Genomic DNA, 16,221 nt, shown 5'->3' on the forward strand with positions numbered 1-16,221 from the left:
ATTACCCAAGCTGCTCTTGGGCTTTTCAGGCAGACAAAACTACTGATGTCAGGAAGTGACTGGTGCTTTTACCTCTCTCCTTTCTTGGATGAGGATGAGAGTAGTGGGTTCTCCTGTCTCGTGTGTATTTTGCATGAGAATGCAACAAACCAAGGTGACCTAAGATTATTGACTATTTCTTATCAGAAGCCACCAAACTGGTGGGGCAGGGAGGAGATTGTTGTGAAATGTGCCTTTTCAGCAATGATAATTTTTAAGTTACTGTCTGAGTTAGTCTTTGTCTTTTTTGCACCTGAGATCAGACGATACCCTCAGCCCTCCTCTTTTGATACAAGCAAAAATCTGGTGGGGGTTTAATTGGCAGAAAATTGGAGTGAGAGAATGTTTTCTTTGTCTACCACCCTCACGATTTCACAGCGTTCAAGACTTCAGGACCCTTATCCCCTTAGCAGGAAAAAGGAGAAGTTCCCTGGGCCTGACCATCCCTTGTGGTTCACTTCTGTAATATTCCAGTGGCAGCTGTGTGCACATGTATATGCTGGGCAAAGGGAAATATCAGCTCATAATTCCCAGGCCTGCAGGAAAATCCTGCAGTCCTAGGGACACTTTCAGCAGGCTGAGGCTTTTTGTGCAGTGCTTACCTTCACACTGTGCCTCTGACCTTACTTTCCCAACCTTGCCCTGACAGAACACCTCAGAGAGCTGTACTTTTAGGGACTTCCTGTTGGTCTCTGCTGTAACTTCCTTTCTAGGGGTTCACAGTGTGGAGGGGGAAACAGTGTGAGGTAAGACTGGAATGACCTCACTTTCCTGCAACTCTGAAAGAGAATGATGTCCAAGAGAACAGGCACTCCCAGCACCTCCTGTTCATTGCAGTGGAGCATGCCTGCTGTACAAGGACTTTCAGGAGAGGGAAAGAGTAAGGCTTCCTGGTGACCTAGCAGAGTAGGTGTGGTCCATCCAGCTCCCCTCCACCTGGCAGTACCCAGGACCTCCGGTTCCAGAACAGGTGTGTTCCATCAGGAGCTCTATTTCCAAGTCCTGCATTTAATGTGTAAAGCAGTGGAAAGTATTGTGCACCCTTCAGACCTGGCTAATATTTTGAAATTTCATTTTCATTTTATTAAGTGTATTTAGGGCTGACATAACCTGCCAGAATGCATTAAAAACTGAATGCATATAACTTCCAACACATGGCTTGGCTTGCTTCCGTTATGCTACCCAACCCATGTACTGCACTCCTGATAAACTCCAGGGCTGAATGGGTGCCTTATCCTCTGTCCATGCACAAATTGGCTGCAATTTAGTTAAACCAGTTTGAGTGGACTCTGTTATTCATGCCAAAAGTGCCCTATTTTGTTGACTATAAGCCTGCTCCTAATTGAGTTAAACTAAATGGAAACAAGTCTGGCTTAGACAGAAATATGAGCATCCACACAGCCTTTTGTGCAAATTTAACTAAATTGTTTTGAAAATATACTGCTATTTCAACTGTTGCAACTGTGTGTAAACCATGCCTTGGCTTTCAAAGAAATTCAGTGCTTCAACTCAATGGCATCTCTATTGAGGCAAATCATATTGTAGTCAACAAGGAGTGCTGATTCTGACAGTGAATATTTTTGTGGCATATACATTTAGGCATTAGCAAATGAACTGGCCCCAGTACAAGACCACAAAAGAGACATTCAGAATTAGTGTCACTCCATCACTTTAGTGTGGTCCCCATTTACTTATTATACAGTACTGGCCACCACAGCATCTAAATGCTGAGTATGGACAAGTTGCTGCCACAAACTATACTCTTGGGCAACCTTGTTTATTTGGCAATGAAGGGATGAATGCTGGGACAGAATCTGGCCCTGCAAGTGCAAGGGGGTGATTTATCCTGACACTTTGTTACAGAGGTACAGTGAGATGTTATCCACATAGTGTCCATGAGGCTGAGAAATGCAGTGGAACTATCATCTGTTTATTTATTCCAAACACCTGTTGCATTTTGTCTCTTAAATTGAGATTAGAATCAGGCCTGTGACCATGCCTACATTGTCTATCCTACTGTTGGTTTGCATGAATGTGTAAACTTAAAATTTGTGTGGCACTAGATTTCTGTACCTGGGTTTATTTAACAAGAAAATACAAAGATGGGCCAGATTCTGATACTTTTATTGACTTCACAATAAATTGGCATCAATATACAATGGAGTATTCATAGTATGCAATACAAGTAAGGGTGCTAGGGTCCTATGGGACTTGGTTTGTGAAGCTGGTATCAGTTGAGTGGGTAAGCATATGTGAAAAATCTGGAGAGCAGGAGATGGAGGATGATGAGGTGTGGAAGGATTGACTGCATTTTCATTGCTTCAAGACTTCACCCTTTCCAAGAAAAATAGTCTGCAGCTTGAATATTTATCTTTGTTTCAGGAGTACACATGTGTGCAAATGATGTGTGAACTTTTTATGAGAGGGTGTGAAAGTGTGTACATGAGTGAAGTGTGAATTACACATCTATTTGTATGACGATGTCAACAAGTACGTGAAATCTCTCTTGCACGTGTATGTCTCCTTCCCTCCCTCTCTTTCTCCCCCTCCTGTCTGAAATCCGCATAGACACGTGTGAGTTCATGTGCTTCGGAAAGAGGGGAAAATAGATTTGTGCAAGAATGTGTGTTTGTAAATGTTTGTGTGTTGAGCAAGCACTCCCCATGGAACAAAACCAGATGTTTTTTATGCGTTCTCAGCTTTTAAACGTTTTTGTCATGATTTCTTTAGGATTAGTGTTATTATGGAGGGGGGTTTTTTTAGAAAAAGGGAAAGTCACAGAGCTCTCATCGGAGACATGAGGAGAAAGTTATTTTTAAGAAGGAATGAGGTTTTGAACAAGAAAAATTAGGAAGAGACAAAAATAGTTCTGTGTTGCAGAGGAAGTAATTACTCTCTTGTGGAGCAGCCCAAACTCACCTCCTGTGAGGAGGCTTCCTGTCGCTATTGTTCCCTGCAGTGAACGTGCATGGCACATGCTTTTTCTTTTTGCAGGGAGCTTGCAGGGCAGGAGGTAGCACATGGGTCACAGAAGTTTTTCCAAATCATCCCAGATAAGGAATCTAGCCTCACAATTCTCAGAAACACAGGAACTGGGCAAGTTAAATGTATGGCTGTGACAGCATACGGGACAGCTGGTGATCCATATTCTTTAAGGCCAGATCTTGAGGTGGTGCGAGGCAGAATAGTTCCAATGATCTCAGCAAAGCTAGGTCAATTTGTCCTCTGAAGATGTTGGCCTTAAAGCCTTTTCAAGGGATAAACCTACATTTGCAGTCACACAGGCTAAACATAGTGTTGGCAAACCTGTGCGGGGGCTGAGTTGTACTGTATGTCTTGTGGTATGTAATGTCTGAAGAGCATCCAGAGAAATGTAATTTGGTTTCCTGAAGAAAGAGAAAGGGGTAACTTTCAGAAGCGGGTTCATTTGTGATGGACTAATTATCTCTGTTATCTCTGCCTTTGTGTAAAGATCACTATAATTGTTCATCTGTGCTAGAGATCAGGCTCCCCCCTGTGCTTTGTCAGTAAGTACAAGATTGTGCATCCCTATTAGAAGAGGAGGAGGAGGAGGACTGGCTCTGTTTTGTGATCTAACACAGATTAGCACATCTGAGTTGGAAGTAAGGGAAGCAACACTGCTGAAAGCCTGGCTTGTTGTATCAACGTAGAGTAGCATGCCTGCCCTCTCTTTTTCTCCCCCATTTGAACTCTTGATAAGCCCATGTAAGATAGAGAAGGTGGACACAATAACACGCTCTGGATGGGGGATGGCTGAACTGCACCTGTAGCAAAGAAGATAGTGTCTTGTTGGGTGGCTGCTGAGCAGTAATATATAATTCACAAGACCATGCTGTTTCATGCAGAGGGTGATACTGAAGCATGACAGGGTTAGAGGAGCAAAATCTCAGAGGCATTTCCTTTATTCCCCTTTGTGCTGCTCTTTCCTGCTTTCCTCCTAGTGCACTGTAGCTCTTAAATTAAAATCTTCTCCAGACAAAGTGTTTCTGGCCCTAAGGAATTTCATCCTTTGCTGACAAACATCTTGCCTGATCAGTGCTGTGTTGTAAATTCCTTGAATATGGCTTCAGTAGCAATGGAGGGTGTTCAGCACTTTCCTGGACTGGGCTGTTTATAGTCATTTATAGCTCCACCGTGTCCAGGTACTTGTGTTTTTAATGTGGCAACTTTATTTTCTCCTGTTCCTAGTCTAGCCTAGAAGACAAAAAAGCCTATCTCTAAACCAAAGATCAGGTTACCAAAGAGCAGCAGCCCAGCACTTACCTCTTAAATATATTAATAGTGCTCACATTTGGTGAATCATCACAATTTTGCGTAGCTGCTTGACTTTATTAGTTCAGTGGCACTATTTCACAGCCATGGCACACTGTCGTCTGCTAGAGGTAGTTGTAGTACCTATTGGTGGCAGTGGTGGCCATTTCGTAGGGGTGCAGGGTGAGGAAATCCAGAAAAGTAGTATGTGGCTGTATATCGGAGAGAGGGACTTTGTTGAGGTTCTTCATATGTTATCAATGGACACTGATTCAGACTTTCCTTCTAGCGAGTAATGAAATAATAAATCAGATCTGCAGCATTCATGAGATTAAATGTTTTTTTGAAGATGAAATCACCCTCCAGGGCCTGTTATACCCCAAGACTGAAAGTGCTTCTTCTGCTCAGCATGTAATTGTTACCAGGCCATTTGTGGCCCAGCACCACAAAACCACCATTGTTGATTATTGTAGCCTGTAATTCCAACAGCTCAGTTGGCTTGAAGCACTCCAGGAGGAGAGAGAGACAAAACTCAGAAGGGAGGTATCGGGAAGAGGGTTGGCAGACAGAGAGGCAGGACTGTCTTGTGGTTTAAGCACGGGATGGCGCGTCAGGAGATCTGGGATCTGTTCCCAGCTCTGCCACAGACTTCCTGTCTGGGTTTAGGCAAGTTGTTTAACCCTTCTGTGCCTCTGTTTTTTTTACCTGTCAAATTTGGATGATGAATTTTCAATATTCTACAGGAATATTGTGAATTTTAATCCAGTAACGCCTGGGGGTGCCCTTGATGTATCTATGCATGAGTGCTGCAGAACAGCATGTGAAGGAGCCTGTAGGAAGGAGGCATTAAAGGCAGCTCCATATAATCTGATATCCCCATGCCTCTTTTTCATACCTCTGTAATGTGTTGGCAAGAGCCCTTATGTCTCTTTCCTGCTCTGTGTATAACGTGGTATGTGTATTGAGGGTCCTGTATATGATAATCACCTTCACTGGAAATGTCCAGAGATTAGCTTTGTACAGGACTGGTCTGCTGTAAAAGGCCTGCAAAATATTCTTTATCAGAAAACCACTGGGGAAGACATAGAGGAGTCAGCTGTAAGGCGTATGATGTTCATAACCAATTTTAGCCACTTGTTCTCTTGTTTGTTTTTATAGTTCAATCATGTGGGGGTCGTTTGAATTCCAAAGATGCTGGTTACATCACCTCACCTGGATACCCACAAGATTACCCCTCCCACCAGAACTGCGAGTGGGTCATTTATGCCCCAGAATCGAACCAGAAGATTATCCTCAACTTCAACCCTCACTTTGAAATTGAAAAACATGACTGCAAGTAAGAGCCTTTCTCTTTTTCTTTGGTCTGCTCCTCCTTCTCTTCTGTCCTTAATCTATTAACATGGGGATGTGGTGTTCCCTGCATTGTGATACCATGGGATGGTTCCAGTCTCTAGGACCTCCTTATGTCACTGTTTTTCAAAGCAAGCAATGTCTGCTTGCCTAGATCAGTCTGTGGTCCAACTTTACACACACAAGTGCATTCCTCAAATATGGTTGGCTAATTTAACTTGAAGTAGCAGTGAAGGCAAGGCAGTTCAGGTTTCAACTTGGGTTTGGAGGTTGAATTCTGGCCTATTAGGGAACCTGGAATTGAAATCAAGCTTTGCTAGCCAAAGTTAAACATAAGTTGCCTTTGTCTTCACTGCTGTTTTAACCCAAATTAGCCAATCAAGTTAAGAACACGTAGGCCGGGGACAGAAATGACACACAAATTGGTATAACTGATCAGAAACAGTTCAAATCTGTAACACAAGAGAAGTTCAGTGCATATAAACTGCTTTCAAAATGGCCAAAACTGATTTAAGATAAACCTGGATGTATGTAGTATCAGACATAACTGGTTTGATTAAATTAGTTTACTGAACTTCTGTCCCAGATCCCCTCCAGATTCAAGTTAACTCGCAATCCCCCAGCATCCCATGATGATTTGCACCTCCTGCCCCGCTTCAACAGGGTGGGCAGGCTAGCTTTGGCCCAAGTTGTCTGCTCTGGCTGAGCAGGGAGGTGTGCTCTAGCACCCTCCAACCTTCTGGTCTGGGTTTCTGCAGTCATGTGGCTGCATTTCCAGAATCAAAAGTGAAAGTCTGTTCACTTGTTTAGCAGTTCAATCTATGCAGCTTAGAGTAGACCTGTGAAGATTGAATTGATTCAGCCTCGGGCTTTTTGACTGTCTGTACTTAGCCACATTGTTTTTTGTAGCACATAACTGAGTACTAGGACTGTGCGAAATGGCACTGTTCCATTTTGCCTTGAGTTTTGAGGGTTTGACAGAACAGCGTTTCGTATCGAAATTCATTTTGATTTGAAATGGCCGGTCTGTTTTGCTTCATCAAAACAGTGAGGCTGTTTTGACTGTTTCAGTGTTTCGCTAGATTGGCCGGGGCTGGGAGTCAGCCTGGCTGGGCTAACTTCCCATCCCTGGCGCTATGGTTGAAACATTTTGACTTTCAAAAGGTTTTGACTAGCTTCATTTTGTTTCGAGGCTGTTTCGAATCCCTTTGTTTCATTTCGATTTTGCTGTTTTGACCTCGAAATGAGTTGAAACACAGTCAAAACGAAATGGACAGTGAAATTTCGCACAGCCCTACTGAGTACATAGGGCCAATGGAAAAGGTGTGTGTGAATCCCAGCCTCAGGTTGCAAATTTGTAGCAATTCTTGGCACATAGAAATGTTTTGTTTTGTTCCCTGTACCAGAGTGTTGGTTCTGCTGCTCTTGGCAAAATGTGATTTTGAAGGAGAGATTGGGAGGCTGGATGTCCAGGAAAAACAATTAGCAGGTAGTAAAGAATAATTAACAGCCTCAGAGGGCACCATTAAAGGCTGAAGTAATCATATGGTCTCTGTGGACTTAACACTGTGTATCAGCAGGAGTCAGTGGCCTGCTATAGAGATGCCTGAAATGTGGAAGAGCTTAATCTCCTAGAATGGGCCTGATCCTGAGGTCATGACACAGGCTGTATTTCTACTGTTGTAAAAGAGGATGGGGAGGGGGCCATGTGTTAAAGGACTACAGGACAGGGCCTACTGGCAGAACTAGAGATCGCATTCACTGTGACAAATGATTGATATATTTGGCAAATTTATTGAAGGTTAAAATTATAGATCCAGATACTCAAATGGTACAAATTGACATAGTTATACTAACGTTGTGCTAATTCACCCCAGTTGAGAATCTGTCCCATTATATACATATAGGGCTCACCTACATGTGCATTTAAATGCAACTAAATTTAATGCACATTAAGCTGTTGGCCCCAGCAGGCCCTCCCGCCCAAGGCCCAGGACAGCTGCACACCCATCAGTGCGGGCCAGGGCACTGCCTATGGGAAGCCCTGCCCAACCCCCTCCTCCTGCACTTCCCGCTCCCGCCCACCTACCCCACTGCCCATACACCCTCTGCCCACTCCCAGCCCCACTCTCACGACACACACGGGTGAAACAAAAAAACTTATCTGCACAACACCCACCCCCATCCCTCCGCGCTCTCCCCCCTCAACAAACAGAGCCCCTCTACCACTATCCCCACCCACCAACAATAAAAACCCCGCTTACAAGTGGGAAAACTGTATACAAGGGGAAACTGTTTATAGTTTGTATATTGTATTGTACTATTGTATACAATGTACCTGCCCCAAGCCCAGATTGAGGGGTTTGGGGAGGAGGGCTAGAGGGCAGGGTCCTGGGCAAGGTTCCCTCTAAGGTGCGCTTGTGTACGGCCGCGCATAACTAGAGGTATGGCCGTGCACAGCCTTTTCAAGGAGAGGCTGGGGCGGGGGGCTGGCACAGGCTTCACTGGCTCTGGGGAAGTGCTCCGCTTCCCCGCATCAGGGCCTGGGAGCGGAGCACTTCCCCGGAACCGGCAGAGCCCGTGCTAGCCCCCCGCCCCAGCCTCCATCCCTGCCTTGCCTCACCTCAGGGAGGAGCTGCTGCCTGCCCTGAGTGAGGCTCTGCCAGCTCCGGGACACTGCTCCGCTCCCCTGCATTGCCTTGGGGAGTGAGGAGGCACGTGGCATCAGGGCTGGGGAGAGGAGCATTGTCCCAGAACCAGTGGAGCCTCACTGGGGCAGGCAGCGGCTCCTCCCTGAGGTGAGGCAAGGCAGGGATGGAGGCTGGGGCGGGCGACTGGTGTGGGCTCTGCCGGCTCCAGGGAACTGCTCCACTCCCCGACCCTGATGCGGAGGCGCGGAGCACTTCCCCAGAGTTAGGGAGCCTGCGCCAGGCTCCAGCTCCAGCCCCTGGCCCCCGGCCCCCGGCTCCAGCCTCTGGCCTCCGGCTCCAGCCCGTCCCCTGGCTCTGGTCCTCGACACCAGCCTCCAGCCCCTGGCCCCGGCTCCAGCCTCAGGCTCCCGGCTCCAGCCTCAGGCCCCTGGCTCCCAGTTCCAGCCTCTGGCCCCCGGCTCCAGTCCCTGGCCCCCAGCCACTGGACCCCGGCTCTGGCCCCCGGCCCCAGCTTCCAGCCACTGGCTCCAGCCCCTGGCCCCTAGCCCCAGCCTCCAGCCTCTGGCCCCAGCCTTCAACCCCCTTTGGTAAGTGTCCTGCGCCGGACCGAGGCGGCGTGCTCATGGACCACTGCTCCTTAGAGGGAACATTGGTCTTGGGGCCAGGTGCCTAGCACCCCAACCACTTGATGTTCCCTGGGGCTGGGCTCAGGCTGGCCCCCTAGAGGCAGGGCATATCTGGCACTAAAGTTAGTGCCAGGTTGTGTCTACACGTGTGTTAATGCGCATTAACTAATCGTGCCTAAATCTGATACCTGTATTTGCAGGTATCAAATTTAGGTGTGATTAGCCTAAGTTAATGCACATTAAGGGCGCACATGTTTAGATGCACATCCATAATGCGCATTAACTTAGGCTAATGTGCATTAACATGTCTCATGTAGACATGCCCATAGAGTTAGGTACCAAGTTCCCTGAATTCAGTGAGTGTTGAAGGATTTCAGCATCTTGCAGAGTCAGACCTACATATAAGTACAGAAAAAGTAGAGGAAAGATGGGTGCCAGCAGGAAGGTGCTTCTTTAGTGTTGGATATCTCTTCTTTAGATTCATCCGTATAATTACTCATGGCTAATACAGTCATCCCAAATGAAATACATGATACTAAAAACTTCAGAGTTCTGTACTCCATTCCATATTTTCGGTGTCTGTGCAGGGGAGTGTGACACCATGGATAAGGTGTGGCAGTCCTAACTCTTACAGCGTTTTACTCTGGGACCTTAGATAAGTCAGGGTAATTTTGCAAAACAACTCAGTACCCACAAATGTCCTCAGATTTTTAAAAGAACTCAATTATTATGAAACAGTGAACTTTGGAAGGTGTGGAAGAAATGCTAGGTGCTGGGCACTTCCAAAACCTCACTTTGTTTAGCTTCTACATATGTGCAGTGCTGGTGTTGGACATCTGGTTCCAATTGCAAGTACTGAACACTTAAATCTGACCAGATCTATATTGAAATTCTTACCATATGTCCCTGTCTGTCTCTCTTCGTATCTATGAAATGGGGATAAGACTGTTTTTCTGACAGGGAATTATATTACTTATGGTTTTCCAAGTTCTTTTTCTTAGAGTATGAGCAAGCTTTTAGTCTTAGTAGAAATATTTTTTTGGTTCTTTTAGTTATATAGGACTCAGGCTACAAACTGCGTGAACAGCAGGAGAGTGTGCTTTCTGCTGTGGTGTCTGATTAGAGTCAATTCTTGAGGCAGTGTTGCTCTGTTGGAACCCAACGTAAGTATTGGACTAAGATTCCTGAAAGAGATTGCCCATGTCTCTGTTCTGAGGCTGCGTGCATGTGTGTGTGTGTGTGTGTGTGTGTGTGTGTGTTTGTAAATAATGCAAGTTATATTTGGAATGTATCCATAGATTTCTCTTCCTGGGGGAAAGCTGCCTAGTGTGGGTCTGAATAGCTGTTTCTTCTTACCAGAGGGGCACCACTGAATGAGCATCAGAATGGGACACTGATTTCAGTGAATGGTCAACAATGCTGTTAATTTGCAGGAGAGTGCAGTAGTCAGTGTATGTTCTAAGATTCTGGATGGAAGTTACTCTCTTAGTTCTCTTCATTATGATTATTGTTTGCAATTTTACCTAATTTTTATCTTTTAGAGGAACATCTGGGTTTTTTGTGTTTTTGGCTGCGTCCAGCTACATTAGGAAGTAACTCTGGCTGTTTTCCCCCCATCATGAAAGGAATAATTTTGTGTAATTGAATCCCTGGAAGATCTTTCTCTCAGCTTCATCTGTGCTCCACAGAAGCATCTTACTTTGGCAAGCACTTCAAAACAAAGAAAACTGTCCTTCTGTTATTTCCCCTCTTGCGTGTTAGTCACCACCAGGTTCCTAATGCTTGTAGGGAAGGCACTGTCTAAAATGAAGCTTGGAAACTAGGCCGTTGTTTCTGCCGTCCTTCCGACTGCAATGACACAGCAGTATAGCCAGGGCAAAAGAGGAAAGGGGAAGAGAGAGGCTCTGATTAGAGACCTGCCAAACTATTCGGAAATAATTGTAATAGCCCGTCTGCTCACCATTTCTTCCTTTCAGCACTGCTAGCACAGCTGCCATTTGCTCTTGAGCCTCATGCAGTGGGATTGGATATCTGCTATCTGAACCAGGAAGTGGCATGTGGTTTGAAGTGAGCCTGCTGCTTTTGTGAAAGGTTTCCATTCTGTCACATTACATTGCATAAGCCATGCAACCCTGTGCATAACAAGTTTTATTTTTTATCTCAGGAGACTTGAAACCACTTCTCCTAGATGAGAGATGATGACTCCATGCAGTCACGTAGCCATTTTGCCCAACCCTTCATAACTGCCATTTCTCTGTTCAGTTTGCACTATTTGCTTGGAAAATCCAACTCAGAAACCTCAGCACTGCGTGAATCACTGCATTCTATAACCACCTTTTCCATTCATGCATCCCTCCTACAGCTAGATTTCTCTTTGGGCCATTAAAGCTCCCTTTGGAGATTGGCTACTGAAATCTACCATCCACTGCTCCACTAAACTAACCCTTGCCAAAGAGCATGATTACACTGGGCAGAGCTGTCTTTAAATGCGGAGTCTTTTCTGTATAAACAAGGTAGAAGCAGACTGCCTCCAGATCATAGTAGAACAGTCTTGCTCTTGCTACAAACAAAAGATCTTTCACTTGAGTCATAACATCCTAACCAGAAAGGCATTATTTTAAAATATATATATAGAAAAACCAGCCCAGCATGTTTTTTCCATAGTCGTCTTCTGAACATGACAAGCAGTCAAATGATGAGTAACTCAACGGACGTGCTGTCTCTGACTGTGATGTTTTAATGAATAGCATTGGCTTTCACAAGAGTAGCTTGTAGCCCCCTCTGGTGGTGTCATGCCAAGCAAGACAAAAATCTCCAAATTTAGAGTTGGTCCTCACTAGAGATGACTGTTCAGATATGTGACTGAAAGAAATTAAAACAGAAGATGCCACTGAGTTACCAGGTTTTGGTCTTTCCCAGCATTTGGATGCAAGTTGCAGCCCCATCTTGAATGAAAGCAGTTGTCAAAAGAAGGGAATGGTGTAAAGTGCTTTTGGAAATTCACGTGAATTGCCCTGATACTAGGAGGACAAAACTGACATGCTGAACATTTAACCTGTTTTATGCAGGTCTAATAATTTGTTTTTACAACAGGATTTGGCACAGGGCCCACTCCCCAGCTCCTGGAAAATAGATCAGTTCCCCCAAAGGAGGCTAGTAGCATGAATAGTTAAATCATTGGCTGCATGCTCTTGGTTATTACTTGATTTGCAGTAGCCCCTTGAAAGCTCAACTGAGATTGGAGCCCCATTGTACAGCATAGTACAAACACATAGTGGGCAGCAGTCCCAGTTCCAAAGAGCTTACAGTCTACACAGTCAACACAGGCAGAGGGGGTGAAATAGGAAAGACATAGCATCTCCCAGGAGATCACTGGTGGCCAGGAACACAATGCCAGGGGCTCTTGCCTCTCACAGTAGCCCCTCAGGCAGTAGATGCCAATAATAACATAGCCATGGTGTTGTGTTTCGTTATGGTTGTGGATGATCCAGTGTGGCATAGGAATATGTCAAGTGCATCAAGCCAGCATCTAGTTAATCTGCCAGCTCCTGTTGTTGCATGAGCCTCAGTCAGTATTTCTAGTAAGCTGGGCACCAAAACAAAAATTTCTCTAGTCTGAGTCCCACAGACTTTCATGCCCTGCCTACTCAGAAGAGGAGAGCAGACCAGAGAGTCAGTCCAATGTGGGTATGAGTGTCCACAAACCAAAACACAGCTGGTGGTTATAATTTTTTGTCTAGCTCATTTGACCATATCTCTTCACAGAAGAACACACTATTGGAAGAAGCCATCTTTCTATCAGTAAAGGTTAAAGAGCAGACAAGGCAACAATTATGGGTGGCTAATTAGTAAATGCCTTGAAAAGTATGCATAATTAGCTCATTAGTAAACATTTGAGAAACAATACAATTTATCTCCAGATCGAGGAAGCCTCTAGGAAATAGAAATATATAAATAATGTGATAGAGGGATATCAGCTCCCTTGTCCTTGAACAAATGAGGAGGTTCCTGCTGTAACTTTGTAAAGAAGGGAAGTCATAGGCAAAATGCTAATGAAGGCCTTTGGTTGCTGGTAGGTTTGGGGGCTGGACAGTCAGTCTTAGCTGAAGCTAAAGCACAGTACATAATGCTCTGCAGACAACATCAGCACCTTCAGACCCTGTGACCTATTCCACCATCCACTGCCAATCCTGCTGTCCTTCAATTCATTCATAATCCCAGTGTTGCTGGATGCATTTACTGAAACAATCAGATATGAATTGGTTAACAATGAGGGCACTTTCAGGCTCCAAAGTTAACACCTCATAGAAATGAGTGGGACAGTGTTCTGCTCTGAGTTATTTTGTAATGTGAATGTAATGTGTAACAGCAGGAGGAACCAGGGGGCAATCTGTGGAGCTGTGCTGACTGTTAGTTTGGACCACAACTCTCAGAAGCCCCCAGGGGCTGGAGGGCAGGGGGAAAAGGAAGAGGAAGCCTGAAGCTGGAGTAAGGGAAAGAGAGATCAGTGTGCAAGTAGAACCTGGCCAGCCCTGAACAGAGAGAAGTGCATGGTGGAGCTGGAGATCTTGCTGGCTTGACCAGCTAGGACTGTGGGCTGAAGGAGCTGGACTCAGACTTGGGGGCAGCTGCAGGCTGCTGTTTTGAGCATTCCAGGGACTAAAGGCTTGTTTAGGGACACCTCTGGAAGTGTGGGGGGAAATCAAGGTGCTGAGCGTATGCTACCACAGTGTTGGTGTTTCTTTACCTTTTACCTGTTCCCTCCCTTTGGCCTGTTGTCTTGTGACCGTAGCCCAGGGGTGGGAAAAATATAGCCTGTGGGGCAGATTTGGCCCATGGCCAGACTTTGTCCAGCCTGTGGCAGGTCCTGCAGTCACACCTGGCCCAGGTGCCATCCAGCCCATGGCGCATCCCACCATCTCCTCGGCATGCGGTGGGGCTGGGGTGGCTCCACAGGAGTACTGCCGTTCTAGGCAGCACATGCAGTGGTGGTTCCTTCCAGCTGCTGCCACTGGCCCCAGCCCTGTGGTACTGGCAGGAATCTGCGCACACAGCCCTGACCCCATCTCACCCCATGCCCACTTGGACTCAGCCCAACGGAGTGAACCAGCTGGGACCTGCACGCACAGCCCCAACACTGGCCTGCCCTGCACCTGCTCTAGACTCACCCACCCATGCTGAGCAGCAGCAGCAGCTGTGGCAGCCAGGCAGAAGCTGCTGCTTGGTGCTAGGGAAAAGCAGTCCCTCCCCTTTGCTGCTGCTGGGCTCTTCTTGCTGCAGCTCCCCAGAGCCCGCACCCAGGCTGCCCTGCAGCTCCTTTTTACTGCCACTGCTACCCTGCTGGGCAGCTTGGTGATGGCGATAGAGAGGAGCCTCTGAGCAACTGTAGCAAGAAGGGCCTGACAGCAGTGGGAGCCACTTTTCCCCCATGCCTAGTAGCTGCTTCTGCCTGGCCGCTGTCGCTGCTCAGCATGGACAGGCGGTCCAGAGCAGGCACAGAGCAGCCTGGGGTCAGGGCTGTGTGCACGGGTTCTAGCTGGTCCACTGCAGCTGGGGCGAGTCCAGAGCAGCTGCGAGATTGGCTGGGGCTGGGACTGCGCTGGTGCTGGTGGCGAGGAGGAGCCTCCAGGTGTGTGGGCTCCAGGCTTCTGCCCAGAGTGGGGAGGTGATGCTGATTGGCCCATGGCAGCTCCCCAGAACTGCCTATGTTGTCCATGGGCTCAAATACTTGCCTGTCCCTGCCCTAATCCCTATGATTTTTCTGTAAAGTGGGAACTCCCCCTTGCTTCTTGTGCCAGTTTCTGTTCTGGGGCTGCAGAGTTGGCACAATTGCTTCCTGATTTTTGTCTCCAGAATCAGAGACCACTTGAATAATTTCATAACGGTAATCATTACTTCTTAGTCTAAGCAGGGGTCCTCGTTTTTTCTGTTAAAACATCCAAAACTCCCTGATAAAAATTCCAAATTCTCTGATTCCTCCCCAGTCCATGTTTTTCCACCATTAAAATGAAACACCACTATATATATAGGCATCAATTGAACACAGTATTTTATTGATGATATATTTACAGTTTTAAAGCAAGTTGGAAGTCTACCAGTGCCTCAATCATTATAATTAAATGAGTTCTATACCTATATATTTTGGTGAATTTGGGTTTTTATAATGGAAAATCAGAGCTCCCCTGCCTCCTTTGCTCATCAGGACATGGGTCCAAACTGGCTGTCTTCCCCTGCTGCTTTGAGGCACTGAGCAGCCCTGATATGCTGGTGCCCCCCTCACTCCTGACCTGCAGATCCTGCCCTTCCAGCCATGCTGGAGGAGGCCTCCAGCTGCCCTCAGGCCCAACTTACCTCAAAGACTGCAGAAGGCAAAGTAAGCCTGAGCCAGCTCTGACTGGTCTCAGATTATCAGGCTCCATCCCAGAGGCAGGCAATTATTTTGGGCAGAGGGCCACTTACATAATTTTGGCAAGTTGTTGAGTGCAGCATGGGTAGCTCCGCCCCTTTTCAGATGCCCCAACCCCTGGTTGCCATTTTGGGACTGGAAGTCCCGCTCCCTAACCCCTGACCATTGCCACCAGAAGTCTCTCCCCTTGCCCCCCAAAAGTACTTCTTTCAGCAAGGGGTTTGGCCATCTCGGAACCAGAAAAATACCAAATTATATTCTAAAAAGTGAACATCTAAAACATTCATTAATTTGATTTAAAAAGCTTTTTGTCCTGGTTTACAGCTGTTTGTGTAGTATACATAGAGGTGATTGTATATAGTAGCTTAAAATGAAGTCTTACTTTTGTATATTATGGGGGGTGGGTATAGATTTGTGTGGGGTTGTGAGTGTATGGGTATGTCGGGTGTGGGGGAGGGTGCGGATGTGTCCATGGGTGGATAGGTGTGGGTTTGGGGTGAGGGAGCATGTTGTGGGGTGTGTGGATATGTGGGATGTGAGTGGGTATGGGGTTTGTGGGGGGCTGCATGGGCGGAGGGTGGCTGGGCTGTGTGAGGAGGTGTAGGTGTGGGGGTCTGCGTGTATGGCAGTGCAAGGGAGGGATGTGGGGGGGTGCATGTGTATGTGGCGTGCATGTGGAACTCGCCCTATGAACACACACACACACACACACACACACACACCCATCTACCCCCTGGGTACTGGCATGGGCCCTGTGCTTCCTGTCCGGTAATACAGTTGGGAGCCATGTGGTGCTGGAGCACTGGAGGGCAGTAAGGCAGGGAAATGGCTGGGGGTGGGGCAGGGCTGGGCAGCTGCATCCTGCTGCCTGCTGCCC

The 16,221-nt window shown here is 46.8% G+C and overlaps 1 protein-coding gene across 6 annotated transcripts in view; it reads left to right on the forward strand.

The window, feature by feature from the left end:
- The window catches only part of NRP2 (neuropilin 2), a 131,630-nt gene that overhangs the window by 9,726 nt on the left and 105,683 nt on the right, over positions 1–16,221 (forward strand). For all 6 annotated transcript variants that reach the window (XM_014594201.3, XM_014594200.3, XM_019492013.2 and 3 more), the window contains exon 2: positions 5,470–5,647. In XM_014594201.3, coding sequence (XP_014449687.1) covers positions 5,470–5,647 — 178 coding nt within the window. The remainder of the gene's footprint in view (positions 1–5,469; positions 5,648–16,221) is intronic.

The sequence above is a fragment of the Alligator mississippiensis genome, chromosome 4, assembly GCF_030867095.1.
Source record: "Alligator mississippiensis isolate rAllMis1 chromosome 4, rAllMis1, whole genome shotgun sequence".
Classification (NCBI taxonomy): Eukaryota; Metazoa; Chordata; order Crocodylia; family Alligatoridae; genus Alligator; species Alligator mississippiensis.